This window comes from Cervus canadensis, chromosome 15 (assembly GCF_019320065.1).
Source record: "Cervus canadensis isolate Bull #8, Minnesota chromosome 15, ASM1932006v1, whole genome shotgun sequence".
Classification (NCBI taxonomy): Eukaryota; Metazoa; Chordata; class Mammalia; order Artiodactyla; family Cervidae; genus Cervus; species Cervus canadensis.
The window spans coordinates 16,057,710-16,081,093 of NC_057400.1; the positions used below are offsets into that span (position 1 = coordinate 16,057,710).

General features: G+C 37.2%; 1 protein-coding gene across 6 annotated transcripts in view; it reads right to left on the bottom strand.

The window, feature by feature from the left end:
• ZRANB3 (zinc finger RANBP2-type containing 3) overlaps positions 1–23,384 on the bottom strand; it is a 279,170-nt gene that overhangs the window by 72,767 nt on the left and 183,019 nt on the right. For all 6 annotated transcript variants that reach the window (XM_043487604.1, XM_043487603.1, XM_043487606.1 and 3 more), the window contains 2 exons: positions 21,277–21,448; positions 19,965–20,081 (listed from right to left, as the gene is read on the bottom strand). In XM_043487604.1, coding sequence (XP_043343539.1) covers positions 19,965–20,081; positions 21,277–21,448 — 289 coding nt within the window. The remainder of the gene's footprint in view (positions 1–19,964; positions 20,082–21,276; positions 21,449–23,384) is intronic.

Below are 23,384 nucleotides of genomic sequence, written 5' to 3' on the forward strand. Positions count from 1 at the left end.
AGAGAAAACAGAATTCATCATTTGAGAATTCTGTTACTTTTCCTTACTTTTTTTTTTTACTACTCATTGTTCACGTCCTTTCCTTTCATATAAGAGACATATTTCTTCTCTTCTTCCTCCACCTGTGACTCCAAACTTAACCATTCCTGCCACCTCAAAAGGCATTCCCTGATAGCTCAGTTGGTAAAGAATCTGCCTGCAATGCGAGAGACCTGGGCTAAACCACTCTTAGTTCTTGAGTGGATATCTTCCCATCTTTACTAAAGCCTTCCTCCATTCCACATAGCCACGTAGCTAATATACCACCTTCCTCCTCTAAAAAGAAAATATCATTGTTTTATTTGTACTTTATTGTGACTGACCATCTCCTTACTAATACAGGAAACCTACAGCGCCTGGCTTAGGCAGGCTCTTTACCACTGAGCCACTAGTGAAGCCCTCAGAGCCAGAGACCCTTCCTCAGAAGAAGAACTGGCGCAGGAAGAGGCACCCTAGCCTCACATCACCTCAGTCCCCGCGCAGCAGGGACACTGCGGTGACCTCATTAAACCTCACTGCATGGCGCAAGTAGGATTCCCCCGTTTAAGCTGCGGAGGCAACATAGCGGACGGAAAACCTGCTTTGTGTTGAACGTAATTTGCCTTTGCAAAGTTTTTAAAGCACTAAGAAATGCTGCCATCCCCACAGTGACAGGAAATTTAAAGTTATGGGTTGATTTCATCTTCTTTGAAAAATAACTGGCATTTCTCTTAAAATGGTTTTCTCTAAAAAGATATGGTTGCAAGCTACCAAAAAATAACTGAGAGTTGGCTAAACCATGCATACAACTTACATCTGTTTTTTTTCTAGGACAATATTAGGCTGATCCTAAATCTAAAGAATCTGTTCAGGACTTGTTGGTGAGAAGGAGGGAGAGGATGCAGGAGTGATGGATTGGGAGTTTGGGATTAGCAGGTGCAAACTATTACACAGAGAAATGGATAAACAACAAGGTCCCACTGAATAGCACAGGGAACTATATTCAATATTCTGTGGTAAACCATAATGGAAAATGTAAAAAGGAATGCATAAAAATGTATAACTGCATCACTGTGCTGTACAGTAGAAGCTAATACAACATTCTCAATCAACTACAATTAAAACAAAGAATCTGCTCATTTTCACCTATTATATTCTCAACAAATATCACAGAGGAATAAAAATAATGGTATAGAGAAAGAAAAGTAATTGTAGTTACCTGAGATTCTTCAACAATTGACTTTGTGCTAGCAACATTAATTATTTTATGGTCATTTTCTTAGTTAGCACTTATCATTATCCCTTATGCTTACCATTATCATTATTAAATTTCTTGTTAAGAAGTATCTGAAAAAGAGATCTCAATAATGTAAAAGCAAACATGTTTAAAACTTCTACAGAGACCTCCCTGGTCAGGGAACTGGATCCCACATGCTGCAATTAAGTATCTGCATACCACAACTAAAGATCCTGTATAGCCAAATAAATATTAAAAAAACAAAACTTATACAGCCTCTATCCCCCTAAGATGTACGAGTATTTAAACTCAAATGGCAGAGCAGCATAAATGTTTGTACAGCACATGGATGATATATGTCAACAACATTATATAGTACTGCACTGTATATATAAAAAATTATCATATTAATATGACCTAATTTGCTGACACGATCTAATTGGAAGCACTGGTATTGTTATTCCCATCTGCTTAAGACATTGTGAATGTGAAAATGAAAGTTACTCAGTTGTATCCAACTCTTTGCAACCCCAAGGACAGTAGCCTGCCAGGATCCTTTGTCCATGGAATTCTCCAGGCAAAAATACTGGAGTGGGTAGCCATTCCCTTCTCCAGGGGATCAAACTGGGGTCTCCTGCATTGTAGGTTAATTTTTTACCATCTGAGCTACCCAGAAAGCCCTCTAAGACATTGTAGGATATGAGAAAAAAAGAAAAGATAAGGAAGAAATCTATCTAGGAGGTTTATAAAAATAGGATAGATGGAGATCTATTTGTCTGGAAGATTTTACATGGTAACTCTGCCTGGACTAAAGTAAGAGGCCAGATGGCCCACAGAGGTCCTTTAGAGTCCATTGTTCTCTAACCACAATGAATAGAGAGTGTAAAAAGAGTGATATAAACGGACGTGGGAAGTACTTATTTCCTCAGAAGAGCTGACATGGACAAGATTTTACACTTTACATATTAATTTATTTATTATGAAGTTGCACCTTTAAAAAATTAAATATCACAAATCATAAAGAGCTCATTAAATTTTAGGCAGTAATTAAATATATGCCTCTAAAAATAGCATATCCTAGAGAATTCCCTGACAGTCTAGTGGCTAGGACTCCATGCTTTCACTACCAGGGGCCTGGGCTCACACCCTGGTCTGGGAACTAAGATCCCATATGACTCATGTCATGGCCAAAAAAGAGAAAAAAAAAGTAAATAAAATTGCATATCCTATAAATATACTCTTATACTCAAATCCTATAATACTCATATCCTATAAGACAGGGAAGCCTGGCATTCTGCAGTCCACGGAGTCAAAAAGAGTTGGACACAACCGAAAGACTGAACTGAACTGATAAGTATACTCAAACAAATGCATTTACTTGAAAACTCATTATTTTCTTAAAATTCCTTCTTTTTCTCATCAAGATTTTCAAATTTATATAAACTATCATTATATAGTTATAATTATCTTTAAATTTCTCGACATAACTCTTCACGTGATTCAATAAAAAGTAAAGCACTTCCAATATGCTGCTGCAGAGTACAAAACAAATCTTCTGTTACCTCATGGCTTGAGTCTTGCTGAATTTGGCACAGATCATACTTAATGGGGGACTATGTACACAAACATCAATCCAGTTGGCCAAGCAAAACATCTAGATCCTTTTACCAAATTCTCCTCCGCATTCAATCAATCACTAATGTCTTAATATATTTTCAATTATTCCTTTCTTTCAATTTAAAATGTGGTACAGCCACCACCCTTAGTTCAGATCATCTAGATTACCAGTACAATACCCCTGCCTACAGGATTACTCCTTCCAATGAATTCTCTACACACAGGCATACCTTGGAGATTCAATTGCAGATTCAACTCCAGATCACAGAAACAAAGCAAATATTACAAGAAAGGGAGTCACATGAATTTTTGTTTCCCACTGCATTCAAAAGTTACATTTACATTATGCTATAGTCTGTGAAGTGTGCAGTAGCACTATGTCTAAAAGAACTATATACATACTTCAATTTAGAAATATTTTGTTGCTGAAAAATGCTAAAAATCTGAGCCTTCAGCGTGGCATAATCTTTTTGCTGATGAAGGGTCTTGCTGATGAAGTGTTGCTGGCTGCTGACTGGTCAGGGTGATGGTTGATGAAGGTTGGGGTGGCTGTAGCAATATCTTAAATTAAGACAACACTGAAGTTGGCTGCATTAATTGACTCTTCTTAACGTGAACAATTTTCATGTGCATGCAATGCTGTTTAATAGCATTTGACCCACAGCAGAACTTCTTTCAAACCTGGAATCAATCCTCTCAAGCTCTGTTGTGGCTTTTTTAACTAAATTTATGTCATATTCTAAATCCTTTGTCAGTTCAACAACCTTCACAGCATCTTCACCAGGAATAGAGGTTCCATCTCAATAAACCACTTTCTTTACTCATCTACTGAAGTGACTGCTTCTACTGAAGAATTATCATGACTATCTGTAAATCTCCACTGATGGCAATCTGTTCTGGGAATTAAGGGGCTGGCCCTGTGCTCTTAAAAGTTCAGGCTTTATAAGGGATCAAACGGAATGGACTCCAAAGGAAATTGTGCCTATCCTGTCGAGACCCTAGTCCTAGTGCATCATCCCTCTGCAACTTGAAAACAAGTGGTGTAGCCGCCCTGTCACAGTTGAGGCTCCTTGATTAATGGCTCTGAGGGCACAGGCCATAAGAGGTGGCAGAAATGGATAAGTGGCCCGGATTTGGTTTATGCTCTTATTGTGGAATGAAAGAGTGCTTGTCACATAATAAATAAAGTTTTATCATGAGACTGCAGCATTCAGTTGCATCTTGAGGCTCCACTTCTAGCTCTCTTGCTATTTCTGCCACATCTGTAGTTACTTCCTTCTAAGAAGTCTTGAACCCCTCAAATTCATCCACGAGGGTTGGACTCAAGCTTCTTTCAAACTCTTGTTAATGTTGCTATTTAGACCTCTTCCTATGAATCACAGATGTTCTTAATGGCATCTAGAATGGTGAATCCTTTCCAGAAAATTTTCAACTGAATTTTCCCAGATCTAAATTAGGAATCACTATCTGTGGCAGCTACAGCATTATGATACATATTTCTTAAAGAATAAGTGTTGAAAGTTGAAATTACTCCATGATTCATGGGGCTGCAAAACTGATATTGTATTAGCACGTATAAAAACAACATGAAGCTCAATGTACATCTCTATCACACCAGGTACTCTCAATGAGCAGTAGTATTTTGAAAGGAATCTTTTCTGAGCACTGTTCTCAACAGTGGGCTTAAAATATTTGTCAATCATGATGTAAACAGATGTGCTGTCAACCAAGCTTTCTTGTTCCACCTGAAGATTTAGCATAATTCTTAAGGGCCTTAGGATATACAGAATGGTAAATGAGCACTCGAATAGCTGAGAAAAGAAGAGAAACAAAAGGCAGAGGAGAAAAGGAGAGATATACCCATTTGAATGCCGAGTTCCAGAGAACAGCAAGAAGAGATAAGAAAGCCTTCCTCACACCAGATCTGAAAGAGACACATGCACCCCAATGTTCATCGCAGCACTGTTTATAATAGCCAGGACATGGAAGCAACCTAGATGCCCATCAGCAGATGAATGGATAAGGAAGCTGTGGTACATATACACCCATGGAATATTACTCAGCCGTTAAAAAGAATTCATTTGAACCAGTCCTAATGAGATGGATGAAACTGGAGCCCATTATACAGAGTGAAGTAAGCCAGAAAGATAAAGAACATTACAGCATACTAACACATATATATGGAATTTAGAAAGATGGTAACGACAATCCTATATGCAAAACAGAAGAAGAGACACAGAAGTACAGAACAGACTTTTGAACTCTGTGGGAGAAGGTGAGGGTGGGATGTTTCGAAAGAACAGCATGTATATTATCTATGGTGAAACAGATCACCAGCCCAGGTGGGATGCATGAGACAAGTGCTCGGGCCTGGTGCACTGGGAAGACCCAGAGGAATCGGGTGGAGAGGGAGGTGGGAGGGGGGATCGGGATGGGGAATACGTGTACATCTATGGCTGATTCATATCAATGTATGACAAAACACACTGAAAAAATAAATAAATAAATAAAGGAAAGGAAAAAAAAAAAAAAGAGAGAAAGCCTTCCTCAGTGATTAATGCAAAGAAATAGAGTAAACAACAAAATGGCAAAGACTAGATATCTCTTCAAGAAAATCAGAGATACCAAGGGAACATTTTATGCAAAGATGGGTACAATAAAGGACAGAAATGGTATGGACCTAACAAAAGCAGAAGATATTAAGAGGTGGCAAGAATACACAGAAGACCTATACAAAAAAGAGCTTCATGACCCAGATAACCACAATGGTGTGATCACTCACCTAGAGTCAGACATACTGGAATGCAGTCAAGTGGGCATTAGAAACATCACTATGAACAAAGCTAGTGGAGGTGATGGAATTCCAGTTGAGCTATTTCAAATCCTAAAAGATGAAGCTGTGAAAGTGCTGCACTCAATATGCCAGCCAATTTGAAAAACTCAGCAGTGGCCACAGGACTGGAAAAGGTCAGTTTTCATTCCAATCCCAAAGAAAGGCAATGCCAAAGAATGTTCAAACTACCACACAATTGCACTCATCTCACACGCTAGCAAAGTAATGCTCAAAATTCTCCAAGTCAGGATTCAAGAGTATATGAACCATGAACTTCCAGATGTTCAAGCTGGATTTAGAAAAGGTAGAGGAACCAGAGATCAAATTGCCAACTTCCGCTGGATCAGTGAAAAAGCAAGAGAATTCCAGAAAAGCATCTACTTCTGCTTTATTGACTAAGCCATAGCCTTTGACTGTGTGGATCACAACAAACTGTGGAAAATTCTTCAAGAGATGGGAATACCAGACCCCCTTACCCGCTTCCTAAGAAATCTGTATGCAGGTCAAGAAGCAACAGTCAGAACTTGACATGGAACAACAGACTGGTTCCAAATTGGGAAAGGAGTATGTCAAGTCTGTATATTGTCACCCTGCTATTTTACTTATATGCAGAGTACATCATGTGAAATGCCAGGCTGGATGAAGCACAAACTGGAATCAAGATTGCAGGGAGAAATATCAAACCTCAGGCATGCAGATGACACCACCCTTATGGCAGGAAGCAAAGAAGAACTAAAGAGCCTCTTGATGAAAATGAAAGAGGAGAGGGAAAAAGTTGGCTTACAACTCAACATTCAAAAAACAAAGATCATGGCATCTGTTCCATCACTTCATGGCAAACAGATGGGCAAACAATGGAAACAGTGACAGACTTTATTCTCTTGGGCTCCAAAATCACTGCAGATGGTGACTGCAGCCATGAAATTAAAAGACGCTTGCTCCTTGGGAGAAAAGCTATGACCAACCTAGACAGCGTATTAAAAAGCAGAGATATTACTTTGCCAACAAATGTCCATCTAGTCAGAGTTATGGTTTTCCAGTAGTCATGTATGGATGTGAGAGTTGGAGTACGAAGAAAGTTGAGCACCGAAGAATTGATGCTTTTGAACTGTGGTGTTGGAGAAGATGCTTGAGAGTCCCTTGGACTGCCAGGAGATCCAATCAGTCCATCCTAAAGGAAATCAGTCCTGACTATTCATTGGAAGGACTGATGCTGAAGCTGAAACTCCAATACTCTGGCCACCTGATGCAAAGAACTGACCCACTGGAAAAGACCCTGATGGTGGGCAAGATTGAAAGCAGGAGGAGAAGGGAATGACAGAGAATGAGATGGTTGGATAGCATCACCAACTCGATGGACATGAGTTTGAGCAAACTCCGGGAGTTGGTGACGGTCAGGGAAGCCTGGCAGGCTGCAGTCCACGGGGTCGCAAAGAGTCAGAAACAATTGAGTGACTGAACTGAACTGACCTGAGCACTGGCTTCAACTTAAGTCACCATCCACAGTAGTTCCTAATTGGGAGAGTAAACCTGTCCCTTTAAGCTTTGAACACAGGCACTGACTTCTCCTATCTAACTGCCTAAGTCCTAGATGGCATCTTTTTCCAATAGAAGGCTGTTTCATCTACAATGAAGACCTGTTGTTTACTGTAACCACCTTCGTTAATTATCTTAGCCAGAACTTCTGAATAACTTGCTACAGATTCTGCATCAGCACTTGCTGCTTCATCTTGCGTTTTTATGTTGTAGAGATGACTTCTTTCCTTAAACTTCATGAACCAACCTCTGCTACCTTCAAACTATTCTTCTGCAGCTTCCTCATCTCTCTCAGTCTTCAAAGAATTGAAGAGAGTTAGGGCCTTGCTCTAGATTAGGCTTAGGCTTAAGGGAATGTTGTGACTGGTTTGATTGTCATTCCAGACCTCTAAAACTTTCTCCATATCATCAGTAAGACAGTTTCGTTCATTGGAGCAACATTCTTAATTTCCTACAAGAACTCTTCCTTTGTGGTCACAACCTGGCTAACTATTTGGTGCAAGAGGCCTAGCTCTCAGCGGTCTCAATTTTCAATATGACTTCTTCACTTAAGTTTGATCGTTCCTAGCTTTTGATGTAAACAGACACATGTGCAGCTATTCCTTTCACTTGAACACTCAGAGGCCATTATAGGGTTACTGACTGGCCTATTTCAGTATTGTTGTGTCTCAGGAAATAGGGAGGCCTGAAGAGAGGGAGAGAGAGAGAGGAATGGCTGGCTGGTGGAGCAGTCAGAACACAAACAAATATCTTAGTTAAGTTCAGTGGCATATACGGACACTGTTTAAGCCACCGCCAAAGAATTACAAAAGATAACTGATCCAATCAGAGATCATCGGAACAAACATAACAACAATGACAGTTTGAAATATCATGAGAATTGCCTAAATGTGACACAGGGACATGAGTGAGTGAATGCCATTGGAAAAAGAAAGCCAAGAAGACTTGTTTGATGTACAGTTGCCACAAACTCTCAATTTGTAACAACAACAACAACATGTAATCTGCAAGGTGCAATAAAGTGAGGTTCAACAAATGTGGCATGCCTGTAGCTGCTGTTCTTTTTGTAAAGTGCAAATCATATCATTTTACACTATTCCACAATATCCAATTGCTCAGAACCCTTAGGATAAATTACAGAAATTATACATCTTACTTGTTCATTCCTTGGAATCCTGAACCCCCAAGACTTGACCAAGTGTTTTCTCCCATATCCCTCTTCAATATCCTGGTTTTCAGGCACTCAATATGCTCTATCGTAGTTGAACATTTATTTTTTTTTTCCCACTTGAGCTTTTTTGCCACTATTCCTTTTTTTAAAAAATTTTTATTTTTAATTGGAAGATAATTGATTAAAAATAAAATTTTTTTTTAAAAAGGAATAGTGGCAAAAAAGCCCAAGTGAACATTTATTTTTACTGTCTTCCCCAACACAAATTCTTTGAGAGGTTGACACCATGTCTTGTTCACCATGCCTCTCTCACACCAAGCATAATCCTTGCCATAGTAGGCACTCAATAAATATCTGCTGAATTAGTTAGGAAAACACTTAGCCAAAGAAAGGAAGCTACAACATTAGTAAGCACACAACACAATTACCAATTTATAATGTGTGGCATTTTAAAAGTTCATTAACAGATAGATTTGGGAGAACACTGAAACACATTTTCCCATAGAAACAATATTAAATGTAAGATACCTCTCTTCAATGTTACCTACAACTACAATGTGGGTAAACTGTATTATCTATAATTACTTTAGACTCTATTGGATACCAATAATATTTCTGGGGACAATATATTAAGAATTCCAATCTGGTAATGCTGTAAACTAATTATTTCTGGTTACAGCACATGAATAGACATAACAGTTACAACTAACATAAGTGGTTGAGGATAGAGGTTCTGATAGGCAGGGAAAGCAAAAGAACTGAAAACTAGGAAGTCGGGGTAGCCTTCTGCTACCGATCATCTTTGGGAATATGTTCCAAGCTGGAACAGGTAACTTTTCATCTCTTTACTTTTCTTCAAGGATTCTAGGAATTAGGTGCAACTTCCTATTGACTAGCAACACTTCTGACTTCCAACTAGGGTTTCTTACCATATGCAGGAAATTATCTAAACTGTTCTCATATATAAAGGCTTCTCCCAGCAGGAGATGTGGGAAGATCCCCTGAAGCAGGGCATGGCAATCCACTCCAGTATTCTTGCCTGGAGAATCCCATGGATAGAGGAGCGTAGAGGGCTACAGTCCATAAGGTTGCAAAGAGTTGGACACAACTGAAGTGTGGTAGCATCCATACATATCAACACTTCTGACTTTCAACTGGGTTTCTCATCACATGCAGGAAATTATCTAAAAGGTTCTCGTGTATATTCTTTTCTTTTAAGCTGTATTCTACAGTCAGTACTAAGAACAAAGAAAGCTAAGTGAGCAAGCAAACAAACGAAAAACAAGATAGTTATCAACTTTAAGAAAAACAACAGTTGTCAAAGAAAAGAAATGTAATTATAGCTCAATTGTGAAGTGTTTAACAGAGTCATTATACTGTAAACAATGAACACTGATCAAACCAAAAATTATGATAGGGGAAAATGGAACTGGGGGGATGTTTTGCAAATATTTTCTTCCCATCTATATTTTGCATTTGCATTTTCAGTGCCACAGTGTCTTTCATACGTAACACTTTTAAACACCATAAATTTTAAGGGTTTGAGTCCCATTTGCTTTTCCTTTAAAAAAGAATGTGCTTTTTGTATCCTATCTAAAAAAATGTTCCTATCCAAAGGATGGGATATTTTAAAACATGTATGCTACTAATATTTTACAAATTAACTTTTATATATGTATGATTCGCTTCAAGTTAATTTTTATGTATGGTGTGAAATAATGATCAAGGCTCATTTTTTTTCCTTTTGGTTATCTAACTGCCCTAGTACCAGCTGTTGAAAAGACTACCATTTCCCTATTATCTTGCCCCCTTTCTTAAGATCAGTTGACAATAATTATGAATATCTCCAGCCTTTGACTGTGTGGATCACAACAAACTGTAGAAAACTCTTAAAGAGATGGGAATACCAGACCCTCTGACCTGCCTCCTGAGATATCTGTATGCAGGTCAAGAAGCAACAGTTAGAAGTTGACATGGAACAGACTGGTTCCAAATTGGGGAAAGGAGTACATCAAGGCTGTATATTGTCACCCTGCTTATTTAACTTATATGCAGACTACATCATGAGAAATGCTGGGCTGGAGGAAGCACAAGCTGGAATCAAATATTAATAACCTCAGATATGCAGATGACAGCACCCTATGGCAGAAAGTGAAGAAGAACTGAAGAGCCTCTTGATGAAAGTGATGAGGAGAGGGAAAAAGTTGGCTTAAAGCTCAACATTCAGAAAACTAAGATCATGGCATCTGGTCCCATCACTGCACAGCAAATAGATGGGGAAACAATGGAAACAGCAACAGACTTTACTTTTTTGAGCTCCAAAATCACTGCAGATGGTGACTGCAGCCATGAAATTAAGATGCTTGCTCCTTGGAAGACAAGTTATGACCAACCCAGACAGCATATTAAAAAGCAGAGACATTACTTTGCTAACAAAGGTCCGTCTAGTCAAAGGTGTGGTTTTTCCAGTAGTCATGTATGGATGTGAGAGCTGGACCATGAAGAAAGCTGAGCACTGAAGAATTGCTGCTTTTGAACTGTGGTGTTGGAGAAGACCCTTGAGAGTCCCTTGGACAGCAAGCAGATCCAACCAGGCCATCCTAGAGGAAATCAGTCCTGAATATTCATTGGAAGGACTGATGATGAAGCTGAAACTCCAATACTTTGGCCACCTGATAGAAAGAACTGACCCTCTGGAAAAGACCCTGATGCTTGGCAAGATTGAAGGCAGAAGGAGAAGGGGACAACAGAGGATGAGATGGCTGGATGGCATCACTGACTCAATGCACATGAGTTTGAGTAAGCTCTGGGAGTTGGTGATGGTCAGGGAAGCCTGGTGTGCTGCAGTCCATGAGGTCGCAAAGAGTCGGACACAACTGAGTGACTGAACTGAACTGAACTGATGAATATCTGTTGCTAAGCTCTCTTTTCTGGTTCATTAGTTTAAATGTCTATCCTTATGCCAACATCATGAAGTCTTACCACTACAGTGTTATAGTAACTATTTATATTAGATGGTATGAGTCTTCCAACTTCATTTAGAATTATTTTGGCTACAGGAAGTGTTTTGTATTGGTTGCCACATAAATTTTACATTCAGTTTGTCAATCTGTATAAAAAAATATTACAGGGATTTTCATTAGCATTATATTGAGTGTATAAATTAATTTATATACAAGAATGGGCATCTTCACAATATCAAATCATCTGATTCATGAAAATGATCTATCTTGTCATTTAAGTTTGCTTTGTATTCTCTAAACAATGTTTTATAGTTTTCAGTGAATTTTTTTTTCTTAAATTTATTCCAAAATTAGCTCATGCTTATTTATACTATTGTAAACTGTATTTTACAAATATGAATTTCCAATTTTTCATCGTTAGTAATATAGAACTACAAATCCTTTTTGTATCTTGAACATGAATCCTGCGACCTTGATAAATTCACTCAATTCTAGTAGGTTGAAGTGTTCATTTTTCGATGCAAAGAATCATGTTGTCCTTTTCAATCTGCATACATTTTCTTTCTTTTCCTAGCCTATTACACAGCTATGGAAACAATGTTGAAGTAAACAGTGATGAAATGAAATGGTAAGAGCAGATTCTTATTTTGTTTCTGATCTTAGGGAATAGTATTCAGTCTTTGAGCATTAACTATGATGTTGATAGTAAGTTTTCCAAAAATGCCTTTTATTGGGATGAGGAAATCCCTTTTTACTTCTAGTTTGCTGAGATGTTTGATCATGAATGGATGTGGAATTCTATCAAATGTCTTCAATGGGATAGTTAAATGATTTTCCATTTTTATGTTATTAATGTGGTGAAATACAGTGATTACTTAATCCAATGTTATACAAACCTTGTATTGCTGGTATAAATACATTTTTACATGCTGGTGGATTTAATTTGCTAATATTTTGTTAAGGATTTTTATATTCATGCAGGATACTGGTCTGCAGTTCTCTTCTGATGTGTCTATCTGGTTTTGGTATCAGATTGATGTAAGCTTCATAAAATTATTTTGGAGATATTTATTTCTCTTCTGTTTTCTAAAAGAGTTTGTTATTAGTTTTAGTTAATACATACACACATAATTATGACTCAAAAGTAATTGATGAATTGACTCCTTTATCTTTATGTAAGTCTCCTCTCCAATCCTGGTAATATTTTTGTTCTGAAGCCCACATCATTTCATATTTCATTTCACTTTCTTTTGATTATTGTTTTCATCCATTTATTTTTAACCTTCAACCTTTTATTTAAAGAGGATTTCTTATAGATATCACATAATTAATGTAATCCGACAGTTACTGTCTTTTAATTGCTGGGTTTAGAGCATTCACACTTAATGCAATTATTGAGAAAACTGGATTTAAACCTACCATTTGGTAAATTGTTTTCTGTTTGATGCAGTTGTTCTTTGGTCCTTTTCTGCCTTCTTTTGGATTAATGTGATTTTTTTCTCTCTTTGGCTTACTTTATTGTGTCCACTGTGTGTGTGTGTTAGTCACTCAGTCATGTCTGACTCTTTGTGATCCCATGGACTGCAGCCCCCAGGCTCCTTGTCCACTACCTATATATATTTTTAAAACTTTTTATTTTGAAAGGTTTAGACACATGAGAGGTTGCAAAGGTACTACAGAATTCCCATGTGCCCTTAACCTAGCTTCTCCTAATGAGAAGATATGTATATATCATTTTTTATATAATTATAGTGCAATTAAACACTGGAAAATTACACTGGAATAATGATATTTTCTATCACTGTAATTCTATCATTTTGAAAATGTAAAAATGGTGCCATGATGTATGTAAAGTTTTGATACTGGCTTGTGTCACTTACTACAATGTTCTTGAGATTCATCCAATTTGTTGCATTTGTCAACAGTTCATTCCTTTTAATTGAGTATTCCATTACATAAAAGTACTACAATTTGTTTGAAGGGCCTTTGGGTCGTTTCCAAGTTTTTGGTTATTATAAATAAATTCCTATAAAGATGCTTGTGTAAAACCTATGTTTTCAGTTCTCTAGGATAAATATCAAGGAGCTTACCTTGCATAATTTTGTTACATTTTAGCTGTCTTCTTCTTACCCCCTTTTATGATAGCTACCTTCTTACTAACATTGCTCTGACAAAGGAAAACACTTTCTATGTCTCATCTCTCCTCTCAACAAACTAGAAAAAGAAGGAAATTTTCTCAGCCTAAAAAAGAGCATCAATAAAAGTCTTAAAGAAAACATTGGAATTAATGGCAAAAGACTGAATGCTTTCATTCTAAGATTAGCAGCAAGGGAAAGTTATTTAACACTACCATTTCTGTTCAAAATTATACTTCTGTTCCTTCAATGTGATAGGCAATAAAAACAAAAGGCATACAGATTACAGGGAAGAAATAAAAGTATCTTTATATGCAGACAAAATGATACCTATGCACAAAATCCCAAAGAACTTACCAAAATGTCATAAGAACTCATAAGTGAGTGTAGCCAGATTACAAAATAAAAGGTCAATATATAATAATCAATAATCTATATTTAGCAATGAAAAAGTAGAAATTTAAATTAAAAAAAACTCTTTACAAGAGCATAAAAGACATGAAATACCAAGAAAGAAATCTAACAAAATGTATTCAAGAAAATTAGAAAACATTGCTGGGAGAAATTTAAGACGTAAACCAAAGGAGAAAGAAACTCTTTTCATGGATCAGGAAATTCAATAATATTAAGAAAAGAATATTCAATACCATCTCACATCTGTTAGATTGGCTATTATCAAAAAAGGGAAGAAAAAAATAGTGCTGGCAAGAATGCACAGAAAGGGATCCCTTGTGCGCTATGGTGGAAATGGAAACTGGTACAGCTACTATGGAAAACATAAATACCTTGGGAATCTCACTTATATGTGGAATCTGAAAAAACAAACCACCTACCCTCCACCCCACCAAGCTTACACTACAGAGAACAGATTGGTGGTTGACAGGTAAAACAAAGAGGGGGTGGTGAGTGAAATAGGTAAAAGAGGTCAAAAGGTACAAACTTCCAGCATAAAATAAATGGGTCATGGGATACAGTTACAGCATGATGATAATAGTTAATAACACTATATTGTGTGTTTGAAGGTTGCTGAAGGGTGAATCTTAAGGGTCTTCACCACAAGAAAAAAATTTTGTAAGTATATATGATGATGGATGTTAACTGAACTTCTTGTGATCATTTTGCAATAGACAGAAATATCAAATAATTATGTCATATACCTGAAACTAATAGAAACTGTGTTGACTATACCTCGATTTAAAGACAGTCAATTCTTCAAGTGCTCGGGCCTGGTGCACTGGGAAGATCCAGAGGAATCGGGTGGAGAGGGAGGTGGGAGGGGGGATCGGGATGGGGAACACATGTAACTCCATGGCTGATTCATGTCAATGTATGACAAAACCCACTGCAATGTTGTGAAGTAATTAGCCTCCAACTAATAAAAATAAATGAAAAAATAAATAAATAAATAAAGACAGTCAATTCTTACAAATTATAGATTCAAAATAGTTCCAATGAAAACTGTACATATTAAACTAGCTAATTCTATAAATCATAAGGAAAGCAGAGGACATGTAAGAGACAGAACAATTTTGAAAAAGAACCAAGTAGAGGTGAACATTATGTGATTTCAAGCCTTATTATAAAGATAGAGTAAATCAAGCCAGTGTGGTATTCTCTAAGATCTGATGTATAGATCAATGAAACAGAACAGAGTTCAGAAACAGATTTATATGTACATAACCAAGTGATTTCTTATGAAGGTACCAAGATAATTCAATAAGGGAGAAACTGTCTTTCCAACAAAGAATGTTGGAACAATATGAAAATCCATATGTAAGAAAAACAAGAAACAAACTGAACTTACACCTTTACTTTACATCACACACACATAAAAAATTATTTCAGGTCTTCCTTCCCTGGTGGTCCAGTAGCTAAGACTCCATGCCCCCAGTGAAGGCGGTCTGGATTCAATCCCTAGTCAGGAAGCTGGATCCTACATGCTGCAACCAAGGCCAGGTGCAGCCAAATAAATAAAGAAATATTTTTTAAAAATTATCTCAAACTAGCTCAGACTTACATATATAATGTGAGGTTATACTACTTCTAGAAGAAAACATTGGAGAAAATCTTTTTGAATCTGGATTAAGCAAAAATCAATTAGGACTCAAAAAGCATAAAATATAAAAGAAAAAATCGAGGACTTCCATGGTGGTACAGTGGATATGAATCCACCTGACAATGCAGGGGACATGAGTTCGATTCCTGGTCCGGAAAGATTCCACAGGCCACAGAGCAACTAAGCTTGTGTGTCACACCTACTGAGTCTGCTCCCTAGAACCTACGTGCTCAACTACTGAAGCCCATGCAGTCTAGGGCCCATGAGCCACAATTACTGAGTCCACATGCTGCAACTACTGAAGCCCCAGCCCCTGTGATCCACAACAAGAGAAGCAACCACAATGAGAAGCCTGTGCACCACAACAAAGAATAGCCCTGGCTAGCTGCAACTAGAGAGTGCCCATGCATAGCAATGAAGACCTAGTGCAATTAAAAAAAAAAAAAGTAAATAAATAATTTAGAGATCTCTAGTCTCTTCAAGAGATTAGAGATCTCTTCAAGAAAATTAGAGATACCAAAGGAATATTTCATGCAAATGTGGGCTCAATAAAGGACAGAAATGGTATGAACCTAACAGAAGCAGAAGATATTAAGAGGTGGCAAGAATACACAGAAGAACTGTACAAAAAAGATCTTCACAACCCAGATAACCACGCTGCTGTGATCACTCACCTAGAGTCAGACATTCTGGAATGCGAAGTCAAATGGACCTTAAGAAGCATCACTACGAACAAAGCTAGTGGAGGTGATGGAATTCCAGCTGAGCTATTTCAAATCTTAAAAGATGATGCTGTGAAAGTAATGCACTCAATATGTCAGCCAATTTGAAAAACTCAGCAGTGGCCACAGGACTGGAAAAGGTCAGTTTTCATTCCAATCCTAAGAAAGGCAATGCCAAAGAATGTTCAAACTACCACACAATTGCACTCATCTCACACACTAGCAAAGCAATGCTCAAAATTCTCCAAGTCAGGCTTCAAGAGTATGTGAACCATAAACTTCCAGGTGTTCAAGCTGGATTTAGAAAAGGCAGAGGAACCAGAGATTAAATTGCCAACATCTGCTGGATCAGTGAAAAAGCAAGAGAGCTCCAGAAAAGCATCTACTTCTGCTCTATCGACTATGTCAAAGCCTTTGACTGTGTAGATCACAACAAACTATGGAAAATTCTTCAAGAGATGGGAATACCAGACCACCTTACCTGCCTCCTGAGAAATCTGTATGCAGGTCAAGAAGCAACAGTTAGAACTTGACATAGAACAACAAACTGGTTCCAAATTTGGAAAGGAGTATGTCAAGCCTACATATTGTCACCCTGCTTATTTAATTTATATGCAGAGTACATCTAGAGAAACGCTAGGCTAGATGAAGCACAAGCTGGAATCAAGATTGCAGGGAGAAATATCAATAACATCAGACATACAGATGACACCACACTTACGGCAGAAAGTGAAGAAGAACTAAAGAGCCTCTTGATGAACGTGAAAGAGGAGAGTGAAAAAGCTGGCTTAAAACTCAACATTCAGAAAACTGAGATCATGGCATCTGGTCCCATCACTGCACAGCAAATAGATGGGGAAACAATGGAGACAGTGAGAGACTTTACTTTTTTGAGCTCCAAAATCACTGCAGATGGTGACTGCAGCCATGAAATTAAGATGCTTGCTCCTTGGAAGACAAGTTATGACCAACCCAGACAGCATATTAAAAAGCAGAGACATTACTTTGCCAACAAAGGTCCGTCTAGTCAAAGGTGTGGTTTTTCCAGTAGTCATGTATGGATATGAGAGTTGGACCATAAGGAAAGCTGAGCACTGAAGAATTGATGCTTTTGAACTGTGGTATTGGAGAAGACTCAAGAGTCCCTTGGACTGCAAGGAGATCCAACCAGTCCACCCTAAAGGAAATCAGTCCTGACTATTCATTGGAAGGACTGATGCTGAAGCTGAAACTCCAATACTTTGGCCACCTGATGTGAAGAACTGACTCATTTGAAAAGACCCTGATGTTGGGCAAGATTGAAGGCAGGAAGAGAAGGGAATGACAAAGGATGAGATGGTTGGATGGCATCACCGACTCGAGGAACATGAGTTTGAGTAAGCTCCAGGATTTGTTGATGGTCAGGGAAGACTGGCATGCTGCAGTCCATGGGGTCACAAAGAGTCAGACACAACTGAGTGACTGAACTGAACTGAAAATAATCGATAAACATGATTGTTTCAAAACTTAAAATTTCTGTTCTTGAAACAGATAATGTTAACAAAACAGAAATGGACCCAAAGACTTGAAATAATTATTTGGAAATGACAGATATGTTAGAGAACTTGCTTCTAAGATATATCAAGGGCTCATATAACCCAATATAAATATGGGCTTGATGTGAGCAAACACTTTACAAAAGAAAACGAATGGCTAAAAAGCACATCAGAATATGTTCAATATCATTGGACATTAAAAAAAGGTAAGTTAAAATAACCAGAAGACACCACACATACCAAAAAGAATAACTAAAATTTTTTAAAAGATTGACAATATCAAGTGCTGACAAAGATGGAGGACACTGGAACTTTCCTAAGTTGACACTTGGAATGCAAAATGCTATACCATTTTGAAAAACAATTTGGCAGCTTTTTATGACGTTAAGGCTATGCTTTCCATATGACCCAGCAGTCTTAGTTTCAGTTATTTACTCACGGCAAACGAAAATGTGTTCATACAAAGACTTGCACATGAATGATTATAATAGGCTTGTTCATAAAAGCCGAAATTGAGACGACCCCAAATAATCACTAACTGGTAAAGGAAGTTCTAAAAATTGTTACATTATATAGATATATAAATGTTAATATATCCATATATTGAAATACTATTCAGCAATAAAAATGAAAAAACTAATTTCACATGCAAAAACATGGATGGACATTCAAAAACTTTCTGCTAGGTAAAATAAGCCAGACACAAAGCTATATACAACGGGATTCCATTTTTGTGACGTTCTGAAAAACACAAAACTATAGTGGATAGAATACTTGCCACCTGATGTGATGCCAATACTCTGGCCATCTGATGCGAAGAACTGACTCATGTGAAAAGACCCTGATGCTGGGAAAGATTGAAGGCAGGAGGAGAAGGGGACAACAGAGGTAAGATGGCTGGATGTCATCACCGACTCGATTGACATGAGTTTGAGTAAGCTCCAGGAGTTGGTGATGGACAGGGAAGAGTGGCGTGATGCAGCCCATGAGGCTGCAAAGGGTCAGACACAACGGAGCTGAACTGAACTGAATAGTGATAGAAACCAGATCTGTGAACACCAAAGTCAAGAAGGAGGTGTGAAGGAAATATCCACAAAGGTGCATGAGGAAACTTTTGGGAGTAATAGAAATATTCTCTGTCTTGATTGTAGTGGTGATTAACTATATATGTTAAGTTTCATCAAACAGTATGTTTTAAAAAGAATTTCACTATATGTGAATTATACCTTAATAAACTTCTCTTTAAAAAATTATGTTATAAAGAAATTTCAGATTTGGAGAAAGATGACATATTAGTACGTATAAGTTCAATGATGCTGGTAAAAACAGCAACAAACAATGTGTGATGCATCTATTTGATAGTCATACTGAGATTTAAAAACTAACACTCTCTAACTTGCACTTTTGGACAAACATAATGTAAGCACAACTATATCTGGAGGAATGTAAAAATATAATACCAATTAAAAATGATTGACATATAAAAAAAGATTACTAGTAGCCATTTTGTAGTAAGACCATGGCAAAAGCTGGCAAAAAAGATGAATATATCTAAGTCCTTTCAATGAGAAAGCATAAAATACACTCCCTCATCAAAGTATACCCATCTAAAGAAAAGGATCAATATATGAACAGGTATCGGGGATTTCCCTGGTGGTCCAGTGGTTAATACTCTGCCTGGCAAGGCAGGGTACACTGGCTTGATCTCTTTTCGGGAACTAAGATCCCATATGTTGCAAGCAACAGGCCCACACAACTTACTGAGCCCACATGCCACAGCTAGACAGTCCGTGAGCCAGAACAAGAGAGCCTGCGCCCCACTATGGAAGACCCCCCTTAACGCAACAAAGATCCCACGTGCTGCAACTCAGACCTAAGGCAGCCAAATAAATTAATAAGCACCACAATCCTATTCCACATTTACATATATGAATATGAATATATATATATATATGAACAGGTGTAACAGTGCTCATTATACCGTTTACTCTGAATATGTATGAATTTTTCCATGATAAATACTGAAAAAATTAAATGGCAAAGGCATGATGCAGTATGCAACTAGGTTGCTGAATTTAAAAAATTAAATACATTAAATAATTTGTATCAACACAAACACAGGATGGTCAGGTAATGTGTACCTTGGCAATAGCAGTTTGTTTAAACATGCGAGTAATCAACCCCATGACAGTCTCGGTAGCACCTGAATACGGAGCTGTCATTAATTTTTCCCACTCTTCAAAGCTGGAATTCAATTCCTGTGTAGGAGAAAATAACAATGTTTAGAAATACAGTATAAAGATGACAGCAATTAATGTAATAATGAATCATGTTCTACTTATTTTCTTTTTTTATATATAAAATATACATATATATATATAAATTTTCAAAGATACCACTGTGTTCATTTAAAAACATCAGTGTGGAGGCAAATCAGACACATGTTTGTGATAATGACAGGAAGCAATGACAAGGTGTGGGAGAAAACCAAGCCCTTTGCTAACACCATAAATCAAACAGTTGCAGCCTTCTCTTACAAAGGAACATGTATAAAGTAAAAAGTAAAAATTTAAGAAAAAATTTAAATAAAATAAAAATTTTAAGTAAAAATAGAAACAGTGCACAGTAGCAAAAATATATATGGTACCAGAGCACTTAATTTAATGGTAAGATTTTATTTAAATAAGCGTAAAGACTTGGGGAATATTGTCACATAAAAAATGTGATATGATATTGACACTTTTATTTTTCTTTTCTTAATAAAAATGGATACAGAAAATCAGACCATTTCAATTTTACTTATAATATATTGCTCAGTGTTTTTTTTTTTTAATATACAAAATGCTTCTTTTAAGCTTTCAAGATAAAACAAGGCAATAAATAGTATTTGCTGATAGTTATGTCCAGATTTGAAGAAATTTCGGAGATTACACAAGCATTGTACTCCCCAAAAGTAGACGTAGGTAAGGGTTGGGAAAAATACAATTTTGGTTTTCTAGTAAGTTGGACATCACATCTTATAACATGGTCACTGAGTTTTAAGATTTCCATAGCCAGGCGATGCAACCAAATTATTCTAGAAGACAGCTATGTGTACTTAAGAGCAAGAAAATGAACTTTTCTTGTTAATTACTGGGCTTCACAGCCTACAAATACTTAGAATTCTTAGTACTAAGTCTATGCAGCAATTGAAGTGTTTTTTTCACCATTCAGCAGAAATATATTTTTTAAAGACTAAGATGCTAAATCTTTTCACATTATTCGATGACTAAATTTAAATTCTTCCTGCTCTTTTCTTGAAATGATATAAGACAATTCATATGGCTTTATTAATTAAACCTATTTTAAGAAAGTGAATTTTTTCCTTCTGTGAAATATGAAATATGTGCAATCTTTCATAGTATAATTTAAAATGATTTCAGATAAGACTTTCAATCAAACACGGGTTCTCACCTTGGCTGCTGCTGATGGAAGATCAAATGGAATACGCTGTCTGATTTTAGGGGGCAGCTGGGTTAAAACTTCAGTCTTTAATCTTCTAATCATTATGTCACTTAATAGCCGATGAAGTTCATTAAGGTTTGATGCCCCTCTGCAATCCCACTGAGGTCTTTTACCAAAATATCTGTTAGTATGAAGAAAACAAAATGTAGCAAAGCTGGATGCTAGAGTAAGAAAACAATTTATCCAATGTGTTCTTCCTTTAAGATAAGGAGCCATGATACTGTTTTTAGTTTTATTACTGAATGCAAATTAGTTTCAAAAAACTCTTCTTTAGAAATAGTAATGAGTAAGATTGTACATTACTCTCAGCTATACGAAATGTTAATGCTTAAGCGTAGTGTTTATGTTGAGTTAATACAAGGCTGATTCATTGGGAAAGACCCTGATGCTGGGAAAGATGGAAGGCAGGAGGAGAAGGGGACGACAGAGTATGAGATTGTTGGATGGCATCACTGACTCAACGGACATGAGTTTGAGCAAGCTCTGGGAGTTGGTGATGGACAGGGAAGCCCGGCGTGCTGCAGTTCATTGGTTTGCAAACAGTCGGACATGGCTGGGTGACTGAACTGAATATAAGACTGAGCAAAACTGATAACCTTGAATACCACCGGCACTTTGGGTCACTTCACATAAGGCACTGTGTTTACCACATCTAGCCGTAACTAGGCACTAACTGCCAGAACACCAGTCAGGCGATGTAACAACCAAAACCACCTAAAACATTTTCTACTGCTATAGGAGGCAATATTATGTCTGCTTTTAAGCCCCGCAGACAGATCACTGGGTGAGCTCTTCTTCCTGTGAACCACTGAATTGAGAGCAAAGGCAGGGGAAAAGGTAGAAATGCCTTATGAACAAGAGATTGGGAGAGAAAACATCAGAGGATGTTCAACAAATGTTTAGAAGTCAGACAAGCAGTAGATGACTGGACAAAAGAAGGCAAGTGACACCTCAAAAATGTTTGCAAAAGGGAACTTATCCCCTAGATCTTTGAGATCAGGAGTTGGAAGCACCACACGCCGGGGGTAGGTATTACACTTGGTGGATGTACCGAACTTGGACACCAAGACAGCAGGTCTAATAGCATTCCTTTATCATTGTGACAACCCCCACATGAGTTCACAAAATTCACAATGGTCTTCTAGGGGTCAGAACTACTGAAAATAGCTACCAGAAAATAATTTAAAAAAGTTCCTGTTAGTTTGCATTACAATTATTAACAATTAAATAACTTCATTTTAGTGGGATTTGGTGGTATTTTAATACAAAGTGTTATTTTGAGAAACTTGTAAATTGCTGATACTGATTTTTTTTTTAGTTTTATGTATTTTGATAGCAAACATACAGGAATAGTACCCAAAACATTAAAAACATGTATGTGCATGTAGAACTGATTAGAAAAGCATAGTGAATGGATGAAACTTCTGTGTGATAAAACGACAAACACCATTTAGTTGTCCTCAATAAGAAATTCTTGCTTGTTTTTTTTTTTTTTTTTAAACTAAGTGCTGGCATTTTTTAAAAAATAAGTTTAGTTAGAACTGCTATAAGTTGAATCACTGAAATCTGTTCATTGAAGTATTTTGACTTCCTTTAATGCTTTATGTCTGCACTTAATTAAAACTTTACACACTAGTAACCCCAGTGTTCAATGCAGCACTATTTGCAATAGCTAGAACATGGAAGCAACCTAGCTGTCCATCAGCAGATGAATGGATAAAGAAGTTGTGGTACATACACACAGTGGAATATTACTCAGCTATAAAAGCAAATGCATTTGAGTCAGTTCTAAGGAGATGGATGAACCTAGAGCCTATTATGCAGAGTGAAATAAGTCAGAAAGAAGACAAATATCATATGAATTCATATATGTGGGATCTAAAAGATGGTACCTCTGATCCTATGTACAGGCGGCAAAGGAGACACAGATGTAAAGAACAGATTTTTGGACTCAGTGGGAGAGGGAGAGGATGGGATGATTTGAGAGAACAGCATTGAAACATACACAGTACCATATGTAAAACAGGTAACCAGTGCGAGTTTGCTGCATGAAGCAG